This window comes from Rhipicephalus microplus, chromosome 6, assembly GCF_043290135.1.
Source record: "Rhipicephalus microplus isolate Deutch F79 chromosome 6, USDA_Rmic, whole genome shotgun sequence".
NCBI lineage: Eukaryota > Metazoa > Arthropoda > Arachnida > Ixodida > Ixodidae > Rhipicephalus > Rhipicephalus microplus.
In genome coordinates, this window is record NC_134705.1 from 195,267,512 (window position 1) to 195,292,396 (window position 24,885).

The following is a 24,885-nucleotide window of genomic DNA, read 5'->3' on the forward strand; positions in this document are numbered from 1 at the left end:
TGCAGCTTTCGAAGTGAATCAACAGGCGTGAGGTAGCCGACATCAGAAGGTATAACACTTGAGACAATCGAGCAGGCTGTGAAAAGTGAAAGAAGCCCAAAAGCTGCGAAGGCAAACTTGTGCACAGGCAAAAACCGGATGGAAGGAAGGCAATGTCATAGCCAATACGGACAGGATAGTTCAGGCGGCGAATGAATTCTACAGAGAAGCCGAAACAACCAGTATGATGTCGTAAGAAGCAATAACAGCCCAGATGAATTCGACATCCTACCAATAACGACAGGGGAAGGCAAGTAAGGAAAGCCCTAGAAGGAATGCAAAGAGGCAAAGCCACTGGTGAGTATAAGGTAACAATAACGGACCTCCAGAAAGAAGGCGAAGAAGTTGTGTTAGATGAACTGACCACCTTATATACGAAGTGTGCCTTGATATGAAGTGTAACATAATCTTGAAAGAACGCAAACATCACCTTAATTCATAAGAAAGGAGATGTCAAGGACTTGAAAAATTACGGGCCGATCAACCTGCTATTCGTTCTCTACAAAGTATTTACAAAAATAATAGCTAATAGAATTAAGGTGACATTAAGAGTTCAATAAACGAAAGGATCGAGCAGGATTTCGTACAGGCTACTCCACAGTAGACCATATTCAGACCATCGATCAGATAATAAAAAAATGCGCTGAATACAACCCACCCCTATGCATAGCTTTCATAGATTACGAGAAGGCGTTTGACTCAGTCGAGACATCAGCAGTAATGCAGGCACTACGGAATCAGGGCATCGAAGAGCTCCCCATAAACGTACTGGAATGAATCTACAGTGCATCCACAGTCACCATAGTTCTCCATAAAGAAAGCGACAATCTCAATAAAGAAGGGTGTAAGGCAGGCAGGCACGATTTCTCCAATGCTATTCACTGAGTGTTTACAGGACGTTTTCAGGAACCTAGATTGGGAAGAGCTAGGAATAACAGTTAATTCAGAGTACCTTAATAACCTCCGATTCGCTCATGACAGTGCCTTGACGAGTAACTCAGGGGACGACTCACAGCCCATGATTACTAAACTGGACACGGAAAGCAGAAGAGTAGGTCTCAAAATTAATATGCACAAAACTAAAGTAATGTGGAACAATCTCGGCAGAAAACTGCACTTCGCGATGGGTTGAGAGACTCTGGAAGCTGTAAAGGAATGTGTCTGCTTAGGACAAATAGTAACCCATGGAGCCGAACAATGAGAGTGAGATAAGTAGAAGAATACGGACACACACACACACTCAAATCACACACACACACACACACTATATATATATATATATATATATATATATATATATATATATATATATATATATATATATATATATATATATATATATATATATATATATATATATATATATATATATATATATATATATAAGGGAAAGAAGTGTACACCTAAGGGCTCGCCCTTCCGTGTTTTGACACAATATTAATGAGATCTAACAGACAGTAATGGCAAGGAATGTATAGGGGAAGTTATTAGAACAAATGGAATGTAAATAAGAAGAAAGAAAAGTGGGTGAAAAAATAACCAGCCGTGAGCAGGAATCGAACCCACGACTTTCGAATAACGCATTCCTGCTCACGGCTGGTTATTTTTTCACCCACTTTTATTTCTTCTTATTTACATTCCATTTGTTCTAATAACTTCCCCTATACATTCCTTGGCATTACTGTCTGTTAGATCTCATATATATATATATATATATATATATATATATATATATATATATATATATATATATATATATATATATATATATATATATATATATATACTGTGTTCTTCCGGAAGCCAGCCCCTATTCCAAGTCGTCCAGAGACGAATAACAATAAATTAGTGCATCGCAATCGTATGTCGACGTCTGTGCACTCCCGTCCTTCGTGTTATCCAACAAAGTGTTCGCACTCGCGTCCTTGAAGGCCACCGTGCAGCATAACCGCAGATGAGCCTAATCCGACGCTCCGCGTTTATCTCCGTTCGCTTATCACGAGGAGCACCCTAAGAAACCGCGATACGGACAACACAAGGCGGTTCGTTCGACGTCGGTTGATTCCCCGAGGGTTTTCGCGTGCCAAAAACCGCGATGCGATTGAAGCACGCCATAGAGGGGAAGTTCGAAAAGAAGTTTAGAACACCAAGGGTTTGTTTAACCAACGCCTCTTCTAGAAAGATGCCTGCCGCATGAGAAGAAGAACAGTTGCCACACCCTTTCCCTCCTTCACTTTAATATGTTCTCGGTCGCTAGCGTCACCTGTGGCGGACGGTGCAACAACGCAACACTTTGCATAGCCTCCGAAACAGTAGTGCACAGTATCAGGTCTCGAACAACTCTCGACTGACGCGCCCCTGAGGGCCGCAGAAGAAAAACGCTCAGCTGGTACCGCCCGCCGCCGTGATGATAGTGTTAAAGTCCCTCTACTCCGAAGGTACAGGGGCTTTAGATAGTGTCGGTCGCGAGCGCCACCACGTGGAGCTTGTTTAAAACTGAAGGCAGGTCAACTCCACTGGGAGCGCGGACCATTCCTCAGGCATCTTTCTAGAGGAGGCGTTGGTTTAACGTGCACTCGCATCGCCCCAGTGCTCGCGCGCACCTAGCATTTCGTCTCCACGGAAGTCCCACCGCCGCGGCTGGAATCGAACCCGCGACCTTCCGAGACTGCACGAGAACACCTCAGCCACTGTGCCACCGCGGCGGACTTTAAACTGGGCGGAGGTATCAATTGCTCAGAGTTCGAGACGTGCAAGAGACGTTCAGAACATCAGCGAGGCAAAAAAAAAAAAAAAAAAAGCGGGGAGGGGAGGGAGAGGGGGTACTTTTCACCACCCGCATCAAAAGGATATGTCGATCAATAAGTACTTTCAATACCATAATCATCATCATCACACTCTTGCAATGTTCGTGGCTGCCTACAATTTACAATGTTCCAAACATCATCATCATCAGCCCGACTACGTCCATTGCAGGACAGAGGCCTCTCCCATGTTCCACCATGCTTTCTGCTGCCAATCCATACCCGCAAACTTCTTAATCTCATCTGCCCACCTAACCTTCTGTCTCCCCCTAACCCGCTTGCCTTCTCTTGGAATCCAGTCAGTTACCCTTAATGACCAGCGGTTATCCTGTCTAAGCGCTACATGCCCGGCCCATGTCCATTTCCTCTTCTTGATTTCAACTATGATATCCTTAACCCCGGTTTGTTCCCTAATCCACTCCGCTCTCTTCTTGTCTTTTAACGTTGCACCTACCATTTTCCTTTACACTGCTCGCTGCGTCATCCTTGAAGTTGTAAAAGACTAAGTCTACTTAGGACAGGTAATAACCGCACAGCCGAACCACGAGACTGAAGTAACTAGAAGAATGAAAACGGGGTGGAGCACATTTGGCAAGCACTCTAATATCATGACAGGTAGATTGCCACTATCCCTCAAGAGGAAGGTGTATAACAGCTGCATTTTGCCGCTACTTAGCTACGGAGCAGAAACCTGGAGACTTACAAAGAGGGTTCAGCAGTTCCAAACATAACAGGAGTTAAGTGGAATGTGGAAGCGATGACGTTTCGATGTGCGCGAGGACTTGGTCTTCGTCAGTGCCACTAAAAAAGTTCTCATTACATTCTGGTGTACTTCTGCTGAGTGAGTGAATGAGTGTGAGTGAGTGAATGTCTGCGTGTGCGAATAAGCAATGGGTGAGTGAGGCATAGTGAGCGCCCGCTTGCCAGTGTGTGAACACAACGTGACCATCAGAGCCAGTGATTGCCGACAACTCTTGGGCTGTACAGTTGACGAAACGCAATCACAAAGTAGGCATAAATTAACACGCACGAATATACACAGATGAAGCAGCATAAGGACGGGACGACGTAGCGCTCCTCCACCCCGAACTCTACAACTTGCATAAGTGCGTTAATTAGCGCCCTCCTTTCCCAACAATGTAGATGGAGAGTGAGAAGGGGGAAAACAGGCGAGGAAATGAAAAAAAAAAAAAAACTCGAGTGGCGGCTCGCGAATGAGCAATCGACCAATGCAAAAGCGTGCGCGCGGGCGGCCCCAAATTCCGCGTCCGTTCTCCACGCTCCTCCCTCCTCCTCCTCCTCTTCATCCGGGCCGTGTCCGTTGTCATGACAACGACCTACGCGGCGCCCACCGTGAGAAGAGGAGCGACTCGAAAAAAAAAAGGAAAAAAAAAAGCGCAGCGGATTGCTACTCCTGTTACCTCCGGCGTCCGCTTTCCTTCTTTTCTTGCAGGGAGGGAGGAATGAAGCAGGAAGTGACGATCACGATTAAACGATGGCGGAGACGACCTTCAAAAACACAAATCTTTACGGGAGGACGGGGGGCGCACGGTCGGCCACGAATCTGTCGACGGATTGACGATGGAACGGGAGCGTTTTTAATTGCGCTGCCTAACCTGATAACGTAAATGAAGCTTCGAAATGACTCTCGGCAGGGCCAGCTACCTTCGGCCGCAGAAGCGTGTTTTCGAAAAGTCAAAAACGAGAAACAATCAATTACGAACACTTTGGACTGATAACGACTTATTGCGCACTAATTAAAAATAAAAATGAATGTTAAAGGAATCTGTCTTATATCCAAAGCTTTGCATGCCGGCCATGCAGGAATGATTTTTTTTTGTAGGATCATTAAAAGTTTTCATCAAGCACGCAGCTAAAAATTCCATTACAAGAAGGGTCTGATCTCTTCAGAAATAAGACTGCTACGTAAAGCTATAATACCTAGCATATTCCAGGCACTTTAGTGAAGCCACCAGAATTCGTATATTAGCCTGCCGTCGAGCCATAGTGTCGATGTCAGTAGGTGCGCTATGAGGAAATGGGCCTTTTTCAGGTCCTGAACGACGTCTCCCGTCTTGTGGAGATCGCCGAAATCGAAAGCGGTGGTCAGTGGCCTCCGAAATTGTCAGCAGAAAATCTCGGGGGCCAGGTATTTTTCGTGATAATTTGCAAATGACACCACCCAGTGACCCCCAAAAGTCATGGCGCGCGTGACGTCACCGTCCCTGCGCATGCGCAGGCTAGTCCCCTGAAGAAAGGCTCATTGACATTCATGATCAAAATAACACATCATATCGGCATTTGCTCAGCTTCAAACTAGCTCGAAGCCGTCTCTGTACAGAGGAGATTTGCGTGGCAGGGTGATCTCCCCTTCAGAAAAAGGCCTCAGGGTCATTCCATGCCGAACATCCCAGCCATTTTTGGCGATCATCTCAAATGTATTTATGTGCTGATTTCCTTCACTGAAAACAGTGAAACGGTAAAATATTTCCGAGAGAAAAAACAAATTTCGTATCGTGGCTGCCTTGCTAACTTCCCAGAATGTCGTTTGGCTGTTGTTTGCGGAAAAATATTTTTATAAGTACCAACCTTTCTTTTTATACCAAATTTGGTCTACATCTTAAGTAAATGTTCTTGTGTAAGGTGTTTGAAGCTCAGTAATATTAGTGCAATTTTCCTGGCACACACGCCTCCAAGAATTCAGCCATAATGTGTTATGTTTGTATTTTTTCCATTGCTATACTGCTCTTTGTACGAATATCTGAGTAGCGAATACTTACTCTACAAAACATACATTATGAGGAAAGAATATTTTTAGACGTCTCAAGCTGCTAAACTTTACGAGAAAAAAAAAAACCCATAAATTTCGCAAAATCACCAATTTTGTCTGTATTGAGACGAAATTTGCACTATCACTATGTGGTGGTCCAAATAAAAATCACCTGTATACCTAAATCCAAAGATAATAAACAGTTCTTTTCATATGGCAAATCTTATCATTGCACTTTTTTTCTAGTTTTATGGAAGAAAATAACTTTTGAACCTTCCCATTGGCACCTATCTTCCCATTCGGGCATACGACAGCTGCCACCTTGAAATTCTCCATTGCCGTCCGGCCATGCCTAAGGGGAGCGAGCCTTCCTTCCTTCCCTAAGGGGAAAATGGGGCGGCCGGCAAAGCTTAGCGAGTGAGTGCCCGAAATCCGACTCGCTCGGTGGCTTTTGCGCTGAAGGGTCGCGTCGACCGCGATCTGCCACGCGCCGGCGTATAGCTCTCGCCGATCTCCTGACGCCGTGTAGCTCTCGCCGAACTGTGACCCGTCCTCGGACTCCTTCGACCGCGTCCCAACCTTTCACATTTCTCTCAAACTTTACCTAACGCTCCATATCTTCGTTCCTCCTTATCCCCCTTCCGTTGTCAGCTATACTATACTGAGGTGTCGCACTCTGACGCAGAGAGTTGCGAGGCTCGCCTTTCTCTTCTCCTATTCCAGAACTGCTACTCCCTGACCCTGAAATACAACTTTTTTTATTATTCTATCGTATTACACAACGCTCCATCCTATAACTGTTTCCTTTCTCTCCATGGCGACAATCGGACCTTTGATGGTCAGCATTGATGCGAATATAGAAAATATGACCACAAATAAATGTCGCATCAATGTTCTTATAAATATTCATGATGTCGTTTCCCCTTTCGTACCAGTTTGATCTCTTGTGCATTCTATAACACATGTATACATAGCCTTTTCAAGGGAACTGCTGCGTCTGTTTTCGTTTAGATTATGTAATTATATTGATTGACATTACCATATTTCTGTACGGCATGTTTTTTTTTTATTTGTATGCCAATGCTTTCTACCCATTCATTCCAAGTAGCGGGAGCTAGTCAAGCTGTTTTAAAACAGCGTTTACTCCGGCTATCCTTCGCGTAGTCTCAAACACGAAAATAAAAGTTCAATTCAATTCAATTCATCCACGTGCTCAGCAGCGGAACACTTCGGTTGCCACAGGCAGCAACGACTACTATGCATTCGTATCCAGGCAGCAACGAACTGTGACAACGTGGGTGACATGGCGAAAGAGACCTCGATAAAAATCTGATTGCCATATTGGAAACAGCTGATCGCCAACAAGCGCGAGATCGAGAGAACATCAATCACTCCAAATTCACGCCTCGTAATTACGCGAGTGACCGGCGCGCCTTCGAAAGCCGGGTTCATGTATGGCCACCGGCGCCGCGTCATTTATGTACGACACCACCTCCGAAACTTGATTGATTGATTTGTGGGGTTTAACGTCCCAAAACCACCATTTGATTATGAGAGACGCCGTAGTGGAGGGCTCCGGAAATTTTGACCACCTGGGGTTCTTTAACGTGCACCCAAATCTGAGTACACGGGCCTACAACATTTCCGCCTCCATCGGAAATGCAGCCGCCGCAGCCGGGAATCGAACCCGCGACCTGCGGGTCAGCAGCCGAGTACCTTAGCCACTAGACCACCATGGCGGGGCCCACCTCCGAAACTTGCGAGTTATAACGGTTACAAATCGAAGAAAACCGCAGTGTGCCTGTATTAACCTGCGAAAGACAGTCGCGCCGGCCGGTCTTCCCTAGGAACCATAGACAATTTTTTTCTCGGCTAGCGTAAATAGTACGCCTATTAAAAGTTAAGCGTTCGTCGTTGTTGCCATACCTAAAACATTAGGTTTGGCCAAACGGCAGATGTCGGAATCCCCGATTTCCTTATGATGTTCACGTTTTCAAGTTCCCGGACTCAAAGCCAGCCACACAGATGCATGTCTATGAACTATCCGAAACCTGCAGGTCAGAAAAAAAAAAGAGCGGAGGAGCATTGCATCACGCAATCAGACTTGGCGGGCCAAACGATTTTCAAGCTGCAGTGATGTCGACCCAACGCGTGACCTTTTGCGACACGACCGCGCCAGAAACGAGATTTGCCGAGACTTCGGAGTATGGCACGCCATAGCCTTCTAGATTTCCCTTGCCTGCCGGATGAGCGCGAAACGCCCGTCATCTATGGCGGCGCTGCCTACGTAGGGGTAAGAGTCTTTGTACCTGGCCTTTGAGGTCGGCAATTTCGGCGTTTGCAACTAATTTCAGAGGATGCCTTGTATTGTGAAGAAGTTGCCTGCTGAATGACGGCGTCACTTACGTAGGGTTAATTATAATTACGCTTACGCTCTTTAAAAACTTTTTTGAGTTATTTTTGTTGCATATAAGCTCCAAAAACAAAAAAAAACTTATTTGAAGACACCCTACTTAGGTGGCGCCACCACCATAGTTCCGACGACGGCCGCTTTCCAAGTGACCGCCGATAAACCGGCAGGCAAGGGAAATCTATAGGAGGCTATGGGCACGCGGTAGCCTTATCGGCGAAGACCGGGGTGCTATATTCTGGACATTGTCGAATTTCGCCGAGTTGTCAGATTCCGCCATTGGTCGATGCTAATTGGCCAAGTGCGCTGCTACGACCTCTCTGATTGGCTTAAAATGCCGCCATTACGAAATATGACAATATGGCGGAATTAGACAAAAGTCCAGAATATCACCCACGGCCGACTCGCGACGGAGATTCAAAAAGAGAACACCACCGGTCGTACTAAAACCTACCGCGCGCTCTGACGTTTCGATCAATCGCGCGCCATTATGATCCCTACTTTTCATTACTCCATGATCTGAAACACTCGATTGATTGATTGATTGATTGATTGATTGATTGATATGTGGGGTATAACGTCCCAAAACCACCATATGATTATGAGAGACGCCGTAGTGGAGGGCTCCGGAAATTTCGATTACCTGGGGTTCTTTAACGTGCACCCTAATCTGAGGACACGGGCCTACAGCATTTCCGCCTCCATCGGAAATGCAGCAGCCGCAGCCGGGATACGAACCCGCGACCTGCTGAAACACTCGAGACTCGCTTGACGTCTCGAAAACGAGCACGGGGAGCGAAAGCTGCGGGCATATGGCTGACATTTTTTTTTAAATTTTTCTCGGCTTAAAAATAAACTCTCTCATGGTCTGCTCGCAAACTGAAGTAGCAGACGACGATTACCACCGCATCCAGCTCGACTGAATCGTAAAAGCGATTAACCAACGCATAATTCCAGACGCCGCAATGGATGGCCGCTGTTGAGAGAGAGCGAGCAGCTGGGCAGGTGCAAACATGCTACGCACGTATCCGAGATGATTGGGTTACGTTTGGTTAAGACGATGAACGGGTTCAGCTGCAAAGGCGACAAAAAGACGAGACGCGCATTGCACTTCGCTGACACGGGCGAGGGAAAAAAGAAAGTAAAAACAAACACAAAACAAAAAAGCAGAGGAATACGAGAAAGCGGCCGAAGCAGCTTGCGACAGCATCCCGGATAGGTCGCGCCGGGTTTATCGTCTGCAAAACAAGCATCGCCAAGAGCACCTGACGACAAACGGGACCATGTCCGTTTTTCTTAGGTGTTTTTTTTTTTGTTTTCGGTTTGCGTAGTGCAGCTTTGAGAGAGGCAGGAAATCAGCAGCAGTCGTCATCACGCCCCCCCCCCCCCCCCCTCCCTACCTGAAAAAAGAAAAAGAACCCACGCCCCGTGTCACACGTACTATACAACAACATAGGCAAGCTCGCCAACCTCTCTTTCAGGAAATGCAAAGGCCAGACATGGAGACTGCATAAGAACGATGTGAGCAAAGTAAGCGAGACGAATTAGAAACAGTTTCGAGCCACGCGAGGCCGCGTTCGAAACAAACCAAAAAAAAAAAACGAAAATGCGGCGACCACCAAGCGGTAGAAACAAGATACACGAAAATAAAAATAATAAAAAGTACCAATCGCCAAGGTGCGACGGAGCCTATAGCAGACAAGCCAAGGCAGAAGCGGCGGCGCGTCATCGTTTCCATGGCAACGCCAAGATGGCAAACTCCGGAGGAGAAAAAAGAAAAATGACGCTAGTTGCCTGCGGCCGCAAGAACGAAAGCCGCTGTTTGTGCAGTGCCCCGCACTGCTGCTGCTCGCTCCGCAAAGCAGAGAAGAGGCTTCCTTTCTTTCTTCTTAACCTTGTTGGCTTTCTTGTTGGGAGAAAATAAAAAATAATGAAAACCAAAGCGCTTTGTCCTCCCCCGCTTGCTTGCTCTGCACAACAAGCGAACTGCACGCAACATCCGAGAGACAACGTGGCTACGCTTTTTCGACCCCGTTGTCTTGCCTAAAAAAAGAAAACGTGCCACGGCAGGGAAGATTTCGTTCGAGTCGCTTTCCACGCGGCTGCCAGGCTCCTTTTCGGAGTCACGAAGACCGTTTTGCTTCAGCTTTCGCTACGGACGAGGTCTGCGCCTCCAACTGTCATACCAATCGCTCCACGCCGCAGTACTTTTCTGACCGTGCTTCGCGGCCGAGAACCACAAGTCTTAGCATCATTCCCCGTACGACATCGGATAAATTGGAAGGCGGCCAAACCGCCGTAGGAAAAAAGCGTTCCCACAGGCACTTGCGCCGCAATAGCGGCGCGGCAAGTCAAAACTTGTCAGCAGACGTAATGCGTCGATCTCCTCATGAAGCCAATCCACAACCGCGCGGCTGTTGGGGGCATACGTGCTGACAACATGACGTAATAACACGCTAATGAGACCCTGCATTCATTGACTAGTAGAGCTTCAAATATGTAAGTACACCGTTTTTAGGTTACAACCCAATAGAGAGAGAGAGAGAGAGAGAGAGAGAAAGCGCTCCCCACGGAACCACGGCCCGCCTGCATTTCAGCTGTAAAAGACTGTCATGCTAGCTGGCCTCCTTTCTGAGCTCGGCTAGTGTGAATAGCAGGCGATTGGGGAGTTAAAAGTGCGTAGTAACTACCTCAAGCCACAGCCTCCTAGATTTCCCTTGCCTGCCCGATTATCGGCGGTCACTTGGGAAGCGGCCGTCGTCGGAACTATGGTAGTGGCGCCACTTGAGTAGGGGTGTCTTCAAATAAGCTTTTACGTTTTTGGAGCTTACGTGCAACAAAAATAACGCAGAAATGTTTTAAAAAGGCGTAAGAGTAATTATAATTAACTCTACGTTAGTGACGCCGCCATAGATGACAGGCGTTTCACGTTCATTCAGCAGGCAACCCCTTCAAAACAAGACATAGCCTCCGAAGTTAGCTAACGCCAAAATTGCTGATCTCAAAGGCCAAGTACAAATACCCTTACTCTTACGTAGGTAGCGCCGCCATAGATGACGGGAGTTTCGCGCTCATCCGGCAGGCAAGGGAAATCTAGGAGGCTGTGCTCAAGCATACTGTTTGACTGTGTGGCAATGTCCGAATCCACGACGAAATTTAACAAAGTGTTCATATTACCGACCTAAAGATACACTAACGGCTAATAATTAATTACAACAATTAACAATTATTACTCACAGAGACGTATGTCACTATCTGAAATGTCGACCATATGAAACTTGAAGAAAGTTCATGACGTCACTAAAATTAGTAAGCGCTATTGGATGGATCAATTCTCTGTGGGAGGAGCAGCGATAGCTGTGGGCGTAGCTGACATTTTTTCATTGGATGTATTCGGCTGTAGTCGGGTTTCAAATACGTATACTACACAGTTCGTTAGCATGCCGGCGGCATGGCAACCACATGGAAACTTACGCACCGAGTGCTCGTACACACTACGCCAACTGAAGCCTTGTTCCCTAGAAGTGCGCAGCGATATAGTTTTTACTTCCAATAAACACACATGTCCAACCAACTGGGCGATGTATCCCCTCCCCCCTCTTTCGTTTCTTCTCTTTAACGATGCCGCGGCGCACCATTTGATTGTGATCAGGTTATTTTAGTGTCACAAATGCTTGTCACAGAGCAGCCACGATAAAAAAACAAAAAAAAACAAACACAAATACCGAACCAGTAAACAACGTAAGTAAACCTCACCTAAGCTTTCTCTCTCTCCGTGTTTTCTCTTTAATTTGCCCCACCACGTGGCGGTAGCGGCCGAGTTTGTAAACCTCACGAAGACTAACATGCGCGCTGCATTAGAATAAGCTTTCTTTCAGGACGTAGTCGCTAATGTTGCGATAATCAAAACAATAATCCCGGAGATACGGGCACGTTCTAATCTGCCTCAAAGGAACTATCAACACCTACGCCTCCCTCTTTACTTTAAAGCACACACACACACAACTGACAAGAAACAGAAAGCGAAAAGATTTTGTTTTTCGAGGTTGATAGCGAGATGCGACGGGGGCTCCACTCGGCGTCACAGGCATAATCACCTCTTAATTGCTCACTCCTTTTTATCACATCTGCTCTAGAGAGACTACTGGCTGGCTACGAACTACGCCGCACGGCAGCGGCATGTGTAATCGGGACACCCACACAACATGCACACAGCGACTTCGACTCTGACGACTATGGCCATATGAGAGTTGGGTCACATGTCGATAGACCGAGCACCCCTCCTACAAGCACCAGTCTTCAATCCGATTGCGCTGGTATCGTGTCTTGAAGGATCTCTGCGTGAACGGTACGAACGATGCGACCCCGTCCGTGCCTGGCGGCGCTTCGCACGGATGATCATCTCAGCAACAGCTGTATTATGAGAAACGCCTGCAGCTTAAGAAAAGAAAATAAATATATAGAAAGAAGGCTTCGGCGGAGGCTTTCGTGTGGGTTTCCTGCTATTTTATTTCCCCCCAAGGTCCGTTTCTTCCAGAACGTTCATTTCTCTTTCTTTCTCTCTCTCTCTCCCTTTTTCTTAGCACATGGGCAGTAATATCTCGCAAAGACACCTATTCTCTCGAAGGCGAAACGTTTATCGAGCCCGGAAAGTTAGGTCGCGGATGATTAGCTCGCGTGCCGTTCAACTACCTTCCGCATCGTATTCAACGCAGGGCCGCAAGCATTTAGGCCAAGATATCCCGATCGCCCTTTTTTTTTTTACTTCTATTAACTTGACCTTCGGCGATCGCCTACCGGCAACCGGGCCGAGCTTTCGCACATCGGTCGGTCGGCTGCAAAAACCGCACGTTCGCACCAGCGACGCTTTCACGTTTAACTGCACGTTACCACATATTTTGGGAGCCTAATTGACGAGCGGCGGAGTCGAGGTAGACGGGGAAATAAAATAATGGCGACGACCTGGCGAGGAGATGAAAACGCTGTTCTGGGACGTGCGTGTTTGTGGTCCTTCGCGATCATCAACATTTTTAAGCCTCGGCCCACATGGAGTGGTGGGGGGGTGAACCGACCCGAAGTCGTGGTGTCGGGGCCGCGGACCGCGTCCCGCAAAATATGGTAGTGAGAATCAATCCGTCGGCGAAAGAATTCGCAACACGCAGCCGGGATCCAGCGAAAGAAACGAAACGCACTTACAGTGAAGCGGCCGGGCGAAACATTCCTAAAGTTGGTTCTCCCACCTCGTGTAGTACGATGCTATGCTGGCTCGCATCGTTGTGTACGTAGCAGCGTTTCGGCTGTTCCGCCAGGCGCCGCTCCCCAACAGAGCCCAGCGTGAACGAGATAAACAACTGAATTTTCCAAACACCGACGCTCACCTGTTCACGCAAAGTTGGCGTTTTCAATTTTGTGGTCGGAATTATCATTCTAAAATTTATAACGCGTGCGAACGGCAGTGTATTTGTTTTTGCCGACAAGCGGGGAGTCCTGCACAGTTTACGGTAACAGCACGAGCGGCGCGTACGTGACGAACTTCCGGGGGCGCTTGTTTAACTTCCGGTAACCTGAGATTGAGAGATGTGGTTTGCGGGGAAGCCTGCGGCAGGATGTAAAAAATAATAATAAAAGGAACGCACGACGCGTTTAAATCCGGTCGCATGGGCACCTGTTAGCCTTTTTCGAGCGCTTAGACTTGTCGAATTGAACGCAATAAAACGAAATAATTGCGATTCACAAAAATAAATATTTTCTTTTGTTTTACCGAAAGGTGCCGTTACAATGCGCGTATCATTGGGAGCCTCGCGTATAAAGCGGAAGCGGCAGAAACGACGTGGTTTCACGTTTCACATTTAAAAACAAGAGAAAAAAAATGCGCACATTTCACATCGAAACCTACCATACATTTAGATGCATGCTAGGTAAAATAAACGAATAATAAATCATTGAAACGGGGATCTTTATAAATAGCAAATCTAATTGCGCAACCTGATAAAGATCTGAAGCAAGTATTCATAAAAAAGCCAATTAACGCTCTGCGAAATTATGTTCTGGGCAGTATCAACAAGACATTGATGAATGTTTGCAATGGTTCATGGTGTATGACAGCTGAAATTTTACAGCAGTTTATGAGAATATATCTTTCCGAGCACAATGAAAAAGTGCAGAGAAGCACATGCTAAATACAAGCTGCCCAATTCTGTTAATTGAAAATATCTGGACAACTTGGAAGTACGATTGGAATACATTGTAAACTGCAGAAAACTGGGGCCAAGTGCTTTCGTTTTACCTGGTTATGCCATCTGGTTTTGCAGCACAAAGATCCCAGAAGAATGTTTCAAATAACGCAGCTGAGAAAACAAGGTGGATGAAATTCTGTGGTTTGAGGTGCCAGAATTGCAATGCAATTATATAATAAATGCCATAACGGGGCCTTCAAATAAATTTTTACCGCCTGGGGTTTTTCAAAATCAAGTTAAATAAAGCTGATGTATTTACTGTTCGGTTAGTTTGCACATCAATGTGAAATGAACGAGCGAAACAAAATGCAGTCTAGAAAGAAACATTAGGGAGAGGAAAGAGTGCTCTGTTCCACATTTTACCCTGCACCATGTTTGATTCTACTTAACGATTTCACAATAAATGGAAGCATGTTAGCATTCTTTGTATTGCATTTTAATCAGAACATGGCTGAGATAAAACCTGACGCTTAGCAGGCAAACGTGACAGCCTTGATAAAAAAAAAAAAGACTTTTTCCAGTGACATGTTACTCCATTATAGCGTGTGCTTGGAAATGCAATTTTTTATGAATAACAAGCTGCAAAACAAAGTATGACTAGGTAATCTAATTCTGTGCACGTCGTCGTGTCTCTTAGGAATGATAACGGAGAACACCAGAGGCTTGTCTAGCTAGAGAGCGATCTCCCCGACTCTTATCTCCTCTTCACGCCACAGTCACTCATGTCAGAATGATGTTACTCTTCGCAGAAAAATGGAGGAGGTGCACAAGGCGAACAAGAAACACACAGAATAATCACGAGACTGTTGTGCTAATGAGTGCGAAAGCAACCAAAGCCCACTTCCGCATACTCATGCACATGCACATATGTGCCGGATGTCATACTTCGGTGTGATCTAATTGTGCGTCTTCAGTCAACGCCTTAACTACTGTGTTAACTCTGTTAACTGGTAACTACTCTGTTAAGTGGCGTTGGCCAAGCATTAGGTTGAGAGAGGTGCTATTTTTGCGAAACTTTCATCAATGCTGAAATCAATTCAAATTAATAGCCCTTTTTTTTTCACTATTATTAAACAGCCATCTTGAGAGCCCAATTGAATAGAAGCAAGGAATGTCACACAAGGATCACCTGATCGCCGAATTTTGTGATGAAGACGGTTTGGTAAGGAGATGAACCCGTCCAAGGCGGCGTGCACGTACAGTAGATCTCAAAAGTTCACTAGGTCCAAGAAAACTTTTACTTTCCCAACAATTTGTGACTGTATTCGGTCGAACTGCGCAGTAGATGTTGATGTCGTCTTTTAGAACAGGCCGGAAAAATAAATTAAAGAGTGCCTGCTGAACCGGCGGAAATAATCAAGCTTTTTCTTATACCTGATAATCGCTTAACATTTGATATCGACTTTACCGGAACTAACAACTGCCCTGAATAGCTGCAAAATGGTTTGTTAAAGAAGTGACAGCTTGTTTTGCTGACTCATGTAACGTAAAAATTTTTCTTATTTCTCTGCGTAAATGCTGTTTTTGTTGGTCTCCTGAACTATGTTTGCAGAGAACGACAGTGCGTAAAGTAAGGACGAAGAGAGATCAAACAAGTCCGATGTTGTACCCTTCTTTGCAGTGCTTCCGTACGTATTGCATATCCAAGCAATCAACCTGTGGTAATTAGCTCAGTCTTGTCATTCTTTCTCCGTCTCGTGTCTAGCGTAGTTTGTTCGTCTTTGACGGGTACGAACCAGCCCACTCAGGTGCACTCTCGCAGATCAAATCGGTTTCCTAGTTCGTTTCAGTGAACCAAGAGATTTGTGGTTACTCCTTCAAACTAGGTATGCCCCACAAATGTTGACGATGATGATGGCACTCTTCCATTATTTCTGGTGACTTGTCGGAACATGAGTTGTCCAGTGTCAGCCAAGCTTCAGCTTGGGAATTCCCAATAAGACTGGTGTGGTATCTACAAAGATAATGCAAGGCCACCTAAATTCTCTGCATAATTTTACTGACTGAATTAAAGGAAAGCTGCTTTGCCTGGCAAGATTTGCCAAGTATGGTCAAATTGCTTCCAACACTTTAAACGCCACTAAAAGTCGCTTTGAAACATCATGACTGATTAGGAGACTTAGTGATGTATGCTACTTGGAAATACGAGCATGTAACCAAACAAGGACTATGAGAAGGCAAGGACAAGTTCAGACGCTTGTCCTCCTCGTCTCGTAGTCCTTGTTTACATACACGCTCGTACTTCCAAGTGACCACCGAGTACGGGACTAATGTCTCGTGCTACTACGTTAACTAGTTTTTTTTTTATTTTGAGCACTAGCCGTTACAAGACTATAACAACAGCCAATTCTACTGACGTAGTTGTATACCACCACTACCAGTGTTTGCAACAGCTATTGCGTGCAATTAGTAAAAAAAAAAGGGGGGGGGGGGGGCAGGGCGGGATCAGAACCAGGCCTTCAGTGTGGCAGTCGAGAATAATAACATAGAGCCATGCCAGCGCTTAAAATTCCTTTGCAAAAAAAAAGACCCTACACAGGTGCCACGTCGGGCAAAGAATCGTACACAACAGATCGGCAGGCGACGGAACAGTCGGCTCCCTCAAAGCACACACTTTTTTCATCGTGCTCCGCGCGCCGATGAAGACCAAGGAATTTTCCTGCAAGCTATGCAGTTTATTAGTCGAACAAAGTCCATACGCATGCAATGGCAATGTGAGAAATAAATGTGAAATTTTGGGAGGGTGGAGGAGGTTGGCTAGAGCTTGTTGGGTGTCAACTCTTCTAATCGTGTAGAGGAAAGTACACGGGAAGCAGCTGTTCGTACAACCTAACGTCCACTGCCAGAAACAGGCAGAAGATGATTCTGTCCACCTGTAATGGGAAAAGTAACACGTGTGGGATAAGTCACTCAGGAATGGGAAAATGCTTGCACAAGCAGCTAACAATAAAACAATGCCACCATGCCAGTATATATATATATAAAGCAAGAGAGAATGAAAGACTTATCGAAAGTATTACGAAGATACCCATAAGCAAATGTCTGTTACATAAAATATCTGTTACATGAAAAAACTCTTGCACGCATATACATCCCGTACTTATTTCACACAAGAGCCCTGCAAAAAAATGCAATTTTTGCATTCCTTTCACTTCGTTCTAAACTCCCTACTTGTCATTGCCCCATGATCTGACTTCTAATAGCCTGAAAGGAAAAGGAGCGTGCATACATAGTCCCCAGTGAAATAGCTGCAAGACAGCATGGCCTACAATGCGGTGGCAGTGAATGAACACCTGAGCCAAGCTCCTAAAAAGTATCGCGGGCCAGCGCCAGGCAGGGCTCTGCACCCCATGAAGCAGCCCGGAGGGGGCCCGAGCCCCCAGCACCCCTGTGCTCTCCCCGCCTATAGACACAAACTTCATATCAGGCAGAAACTAGTGAAAAATAATGAACTTACCGTGTTTTCACCTGGAGTTGACGTGTAGGGCCCATTATGCCTACATGTCTCTTAAGTTAAGCCTCGAGCTAATTAAGACATTCAAGGCTAGTTATTGGCAATTAGCCCCAATCACTATGTTAATTTAAGTAGTCCCTTGAAGACACCATAGTTTTATTCCTCATCACTGTAGTGCCATTTTCATACTATGAAGACACGATAGCCACTAGGCGACTTACACTGCACACTCGGTCTGCAATGGCCAAACCTGAAAGGGGGGGGGCCCCTTAACAGGAGTCAAGCTTACAATTTTCAGTCACTCTGAGGTTAAATAGAGTTCAACTCTGTGGGGAGATTGCGGCAGCGAATAAGTACCTTGTGAGCATTTTCGTCAGCTTCGAGCCACTCACGTGCCGTTGACAGGGCCACGTGTGCTGCTTTCTCGTTCGGATAACCTAGAACCAAACAAAACAGGACGTTGCAACATCAGCACGTTTTGAACGGTCGCCGCTGAATTTTCGCGAGCAGGTATTGAATGCAACTGAACAGTCCTGAGAATTTTAAAAATTCTCTTACCATAGACACCCGTTGAGATGCATGGGAATGCCTAAAAAAGAAAGGAAGAGAAAACAGAGGGAAAAGACCTTTTCAACAGCCTGAACACATGCCGATCCACATTCATATCTCATCACTAGACTACTTTAGCAATAACATCCCGAATAATAAATCAAAGGTTCAGTAAAGGCCTGAATGATTCCTCGAAATATAACATCAACATTTACCAAGCTACTTAAGAATGTCGTGAGCTCATCTGCTCCTTTTAAATGCAAGATTTATGACAACTTCCACACGGCTGAAGAAAGGTTGATTCTGAGGTTTTCACATGTTCCAAAACAATGTCACAATTGCAAGGCACGACTTAGTGGGGGGAAACTTCGAATTAACTTCAAGAAACTGGGGTTTTTTTAAGTGTGCACCTAAATAAAGGCAATGCCTCCTCTAGAAAGATGCCTGTCACACGAGCCGAAACGCTTGTTCCCAGCCCTCTGCCGTTCCCTCCTCCTCTGTTCCACCACAGGGGCGTCGGCTACGAACACTCGTAGTGGTGGCCGCTTCAAACCTCTGAGCCTCCATGATTAAAGCAATTGCTAGCACTCTTGAAAACTGGGACAGCCGTAGACACTGCCACGGTGATGGTGACGGCGTCATTTCTGACGCTATCGAAAGCAGTGTTGACTGCAAGCGACCCATGCAGAGACCAACACTAAACTGCGAGGCAACTCTCGCCCTTGTGGGAACAACAAGGCGTCATACCATGCAAATTGGGTAACAAGTTGGTCGTCAAATGCTACAACCCATCACGAAAGCCTGGGCTGCAATTCTTCATTATCGTCAACCATAGCATAAAAGAATTGCACAAAATTCCTTGCACGTACGTAGTGGGCACCACGCTTTTCCAAAGAATGACAAAGGATGCTACTACACCAAAATTATGATGACTTATGATGTACTGGGTACCCTACAAGTGTTTTTCTAGCAGTTACGCAAAGAATATTTTAAAAAGGCTCTAAAAAGACCGCTCTTCCAGCTTTCACTGAGACTGAACTGTGCATTCCACGCAGGCCTGGCAGTCTTTTGTTCTATTTCAGATAACAGGTACCAGCATTGCACATTGCACTGCTGCATATTATGTTTCGCAGTCTCGGCTCGCATTCTGACCGTATAATCAGTGTTCAAAGGGCACCGCTATTGGCAACACTGCCACTTTTCTTGCCGCAGAGTCTGCGTGTGCGGTGATTAAAGAAAACTAACCAACCCTCCAACCCACCAATCAGAGCAAATGAAAAGTGACTGACATCTCAAAGGGTAATGGCCTTGGAATGCAACCCCCGAAATAACCTGAACTAAGCCCCAGCAGAGCTGAAATGAACTGCGGGGACAGCCACACGGCTCGAGCAGAAGAAAAGTGTACTGGTTGCAAGCTTATTTGCCCGCTGAAGTCGCGGCGTTCCGCCGCCAGAATCCCGACATGAAACACAGGTTGGGCTTGGGGCTCATAGAATGTAGGTCGTTCTCATAAGATCTGAAAACGGGACAGATAGATATGAATTTGAGAAGAATCGGAGTGGTAATTTTCTTTCCAACTACCCTATCAGCGTTTCTTGCTTGTGTGACCCGAAAGTATTCTTGGGTCATTTTCTCGTTATTTCTCTTTATGCTCTGTTTTTTTATCAATCACGTTCATCACTGGCATCTCGCCTGATCAGCAAATCCTATTTTATCATCCCATAGGCCACTGACAGGGATGGAGTAGCCAATCGCTTTGCACAACCCGTTCCCTCCTCAACACCTCCCCTCCCAATCCTCTGCTTTGCACACAAAAAAGCTATGCGCTCTTGCTTTTAAGGAGATATTATGCATAATGTGAGTGACTGCATAGGCACTCTTGGAGTCAGCTGAGCCTACCTTCAATCTCATTTGAATAAGCCGCGAAGAAAGATGAGATGAAGTCAAGAATAATGGAAGGTGAAGGAGGGGCAAGGGGAGAGGAGGTGAGAACGAGGCGCAGATGAGGCGCGGATACGAACGAGGCGCGGATGAGGACAATCACTGACTTGAGGTCATGTGATGCGCCGTCCGTGCCTATCCACATACGGATTTGGTCCGTCGCTTGAATGCACCATAAAGGATACATGGAAAAAGAAGAGTGTCAGGACAGGAAAGTGTGAACCTTGCTTTCACCGCCATCACGACAGTCAACGTGCAGCTCGAAGCAAGCAGCTGCCGTGCACTCGCAATCCCATGAAAATACGACCAACTGCTCAAGAATGCGTAAAATAGACTTCATCTACCAATACAGGTAAGTTTTTGTTGGTGCAATTTTAATGGTCCTTATCATAGCTTCATATTTATTATTTCTTAGTTCACCATGACACTGTGAGTTTTGTTTGTATGGCACACTGAGTAATGTAAAAATGTTGTTCTCTGTTGTTTTTCGCTTAAGACTTTGTTGCATAACACTGTGCTGAAGTGTGCTGAACTGTGTTTCTCTTATGCTATTGTGAAATTCTAAGTTCACCATGACACTGCTAGTTTTGTCTGTATGCCACACTGAGTTATGTGAAAATGTTGTTCCCTGTTGTTTTTCGCTTAAGACTTCGTTGCATAACACTGTGCTGAAGTGTGCTGAACTGTGTTTCTCTTATGCTATTGTGAAATTGACCTATGTACTCATTGTTCACTCCTGTATGGGCCTGTTTTGGCTCACAGAATCCAACAAAAATAAATAAATAATATTTTTGTTTATTATCACCTCAAGGCTTTTCGTTTTAGATTACGTAGCTTGCCAGAGCAGGTTAAGTTGGCTACATCGGTGATACATAATATTCATTTACAATAAACCCATCAAATGTGACACTGTGGCAGTCAGCCACAATAGAGCTCATTATGATGATGAAGGCACAGCTTTGCCCAAAATCTCGCAATGGCCGCTAGGTCCTCACCACTGAGCGCAGCTTGTGGGCCTTAAGCGTTTCGAGGCACGTGAGGTAGCAGCTGTGCAGCTTGGCCTCGTTCTCACCGACTGGACCGACCGTGTGGATGACATCTAATAGGGGAAAAAAAAAACAGAAATAAAAACAATGTTCACCAGCATCAGCCCGACTACGCCCACTGTTAAGAAAAGCTCTCTCCTATGATTCTCCAATCAACCCAGACCTTACTTGCAGCTGCTACTTCAAAACTGTAAACTTCTTAATCTAAGCTGGCCACCTAACTTACTGTCTCTCCCTCACACATTTGTGTTCTCTTAGAATCCAGACAGTTACCTGCCACGGCGGTCTAGTGGCTAAGGCACTCGGCTGCTGACCCGCAGGTCGCGGCATCAAATCCTGACCGCGGTGGCCACATTTTCAGTGGAGGCCAGAATTCTTGAGGCTTGTGCGCTCAGATTTAGGTGCATGTTAAAAAACCACATGAGGTCGAAATTTCCAGAGCCTTCCTTTATGGCATCTCTCATAATCATATGATGGTTTTGTGATGTTAAACCCAAAGAAATTTTATTATTATGGAATCCAGAACAGCGGCTCTTAATGGCCATATGCAGAGGTTATCTTGCCTATGCGCTACATGTCCTGTCCATGTCAAATTCTTCTTGATTTTGATTGAGATGTCCTAAATATCCATTTCTCCCTTGCCCACTCTGCTTTTTTGTCCCTAACAATATGTTACTACCCTTGAAAATGATGTTTCTTAAACACACACACACACACACACACACACACACACACACACACACACACACACACACACACACACACACACACACACACACACACACACACACACACACACACACACACACACACATATTATAATATAGGTATGGGATATGGCACAACGCGAGCGTTGTCAACAAGGATAAATATATTTATTTCCCAACAGTTTCGGGAGGGGTCCTCCCTTCATCAGGGGATGAGTTATACTAACACGAACTTCCAAACTTCGTTGCTGCCGCGTCCCTCTCGCCTTTGATGATGTTTGCGAGAGTGAGAGAGAACTAAAAAAAGAAAAAAGAGAAGAAAAAAAGACTAAAAGAATAAAAGAAAAAAAGAAAAAAAAGAAAGAGAAAAGAAAGTAAGAAAGACGAAGAACCACTGTCAACACTGAGAACAAAACCAAATGTCCGTGTACGTCCACATCCTGTTTCTATCCCGTGCTGGTCAGTTCTCGGTGTGTGTCGGGCCACCCAAGATTGTCGCCACGGTGGCGGGAGGGGTCCGTGATGGCGTGCGTAAGGAAAGGGTTTCCCCTAATGGGTCAATCGGCTCTCTTTCATCTTCGTCCGTTTCCCTTCAATGGTCATGAAGTGGTAGGCGAACAGAACCACTTTGTATGTGCATGTGAAAAAAAGAAAAAAAAGGAAAAAAAGAAGAGAAAAAAAAACAAGAAAGGACAGTGTACACGTACGAGTCAGTCAGAAAAAACAAGCATGGTCTCCAGCTATCAATCTTTGTCACCAATTGTGCCATATCCCATACCTTCAAGAAGACTAACTGGCCCATTGAATTATTACTCTCACTATATTATAATATATATTGTCACAGGTAATGGGTATGAGCCATCAACTGTAAGTGGAATCCCTTGGAAGTGAAGAAAGAAGAGGGCTTTTGCGTCCTGGTCTGAGGGCAAGCAAGACGTCTTTTCGTCGCTGTCTGTTATTACGTTCGCGGCACTGGTGGAAGTGCTGGGTAAATGCGCCTCGGCTGCAGATTTTCAGCCGACACACCGAGCTACTTGGAGACAGCTACAGCTCCCACGGCACGAAGCAGTCGCCGCCTGCGAGGACTATCTCCCGAGTACGGTCCCCTCTCTCAAGACGATATGGCAACTTCAACTAACAACCAGGCGAGTCAAACCAACGACGTCTTGCTTGCCCTCAGACCAGGACGCAAAAGCCCTCTTCTTTCTTCACTTCCAAGGGATTCCACCTACAGTTCATGGCTCATACCCATTACCTGTGACAATATATATATATAGCTGCTACCTCATATATGTATAGTCCCGCCTTGGTGGTCTAGTGGCTAGCTAAGGTACTCGGCTGCTGACCCGCAGGTCACAAGATCGAATCCCGGCTGCGGCGGCTGCATTTCCGGTGGAGGCAGAAATGTTGTAGGCCCGTGTGCTCAGATTTGGGTGCACGTTAAAGAACCCCATGTGGTCAAAATTTCTGGAGCCCTCCACTACGGCGTCTCTCAAAATCATATGGTGGTTTTGGGATGTTAAACCCCACATATCAATCAATTATATATATATATATATATATATATATATATATATATATATATATATATATATATATATATATATATATATATATATATATAATATATATATATATATATCTTGAAATACCACGGTTCAGCTGACGCTTTATTCAAGCAACAGCAAGATGGCGCCGATGATGATGAGTAACGGGACGAAGACTGATGATGGTTATTGACAGATGAGGAAGACGACGTCCAATGAATTCTTACACTAATTTCCCCCGTCGACGGAAGCGGCCAGCCTGGCCGCGAATTACGCTGTGGAACGCATACGTTAGGGCTTGAGACACGAAATGTGCACAATCTCTGTCCCGCGGCAGCGTTGGTCAGTGGGGGCATGAACAGGTGTGACACGGTAGTTCACCGGTGAGGTCTGTTCGACAACTTTGTAGGGGCCACCAAGATAGCGTGACTCAAGCTTCTGGCATAAGCAAGGCGTTCGCGCAGAAGTCCACAGAAGTACATCGTCGCCAGGGCGGTAGAGAATGACGCGGTGAGTGGCATCGTAACGATGTTTGCGATCTTCTTGGCTAGCTTCGGTGTTTACACGGGCAAGACGACGGCATTGAGCAACATGGAGCAGAAACTGGTCGCAAACAAATGGCGAAGAGTTCACGGGGCCAGAACAAAAAGAAATGTCAAGTGGTGATGTCCGTTGGCGTCCATATACTAGGAAAAATGAAGAATAGCCTGTGGTTCGTTGAACTGACGTATTATATGCATCCGTGACAAAGGGAAGAATGGCATCCCAATTGCGATGGTCAGGTCGAATATACATAGACAGGGTTCCTACAGGTTTCCAAAGTGAAAATTCGAGGATATTCAAGGACTTTCCATGACCTGCTGCAAGTTTTTCAAGGACTCGAAGCAGCATGCTTACAATAAGCACTTGCAATAAATATATGAATATTGTAATTATAAAAAAAGAGCGTAGTCTCAATGACTTCTCCCACCCTCTCTATAGAGAGAAGGCACGATGCCATGTCAAAAAGTTACGCGCTGATGGACTTCAACGCTCATGTGTAGTCACGCCTTAAAGGAGTCGTGCCACAATACCTGTGACTTGCACGCCCTTTGCTGCAAGCTATAATTACAGCTCCCATAAGCACGATACACACACTAAGGTTCATTTATTCTCGCTGTATAATTTGTCGCCTTTTTGATATGGACAATATTCAGTTCCTGTTTGTGGGGATCGAGTTGGGCAAGTACGTAGCAGTGTAGCTGACTTAGTCACGTGATCACAAAGCTTTGCACCCGTCATGCTGAGTATTGTCAGTTCTCGCACACATGTGCCACACAAGCAGCTGCAAAACAAACTCGCCGCTACCCCCAGCAGCTGCAATGCTTTGCCAGTATGTACGG

At 45.7% G+C, this 24,885-nt stretch overlaps 2 protein-coding genes across 5 annotated transcripts in view; both read right to left on the reverse strand.

Annotated features, from left to right (window-relative positions):
- Positions 1 to 13,366, reverse strand: part of LOC119166812 (forkhead box protein N3-like) — a 61,296-nt gene extending 47,930 nt beyond the window's left edge. Inside the window, exon 1 of one of the 2 annotated variants that reach the window (XM_075867437.1) lies at positions 13,220 to 13,366. The gene's annotated coding sequence lies outside the window, so the exon portion shown is untranslated. The remainder of the gene's footprint in view (positions 1 to 13,219) is intronic. The other variant, XM_037418177.2, reaches the window with a different exon arrangement.
- Positions 13,367 to 16,913: 3,547 nt separating this feature from the next.
- Positions 16,914 to 24,885, reverse strand: part of LOC119166814 (macro domain-containing protein PG1779) — a 30,564-nt gene continuing 22,592 nt past the window's right edge. For all 3 annotated transcript variants that reach the window (XM_037418182.2, XM_037418181.2, XM_075867438.1), the window contains 4 exons: positions 21,199 to 21,302; positions 18,272 to 18,302; positions 18,071 to 18,150; positions 16,914 to 17,132 (listed from right to left, as the gene is read on the reverse strand). In XM_037418182.2, the coding sequence (XP_037274079.1) occupies positions 17,043 to 17,132; positions 18,071 to 18,150; positions 18,272 to 18,302; positions 21,199 to 21,302 (305 nt within the window). In that variant the 3' untranslated portion in view covers positions 16,914 to 17,042. The remainder of the gene's footprint in view (positions 17,133 to 18,070; positions 18,151 to 18,271; positions 18,303 to 21,198; positions 21,303 to 24,885) is intronic.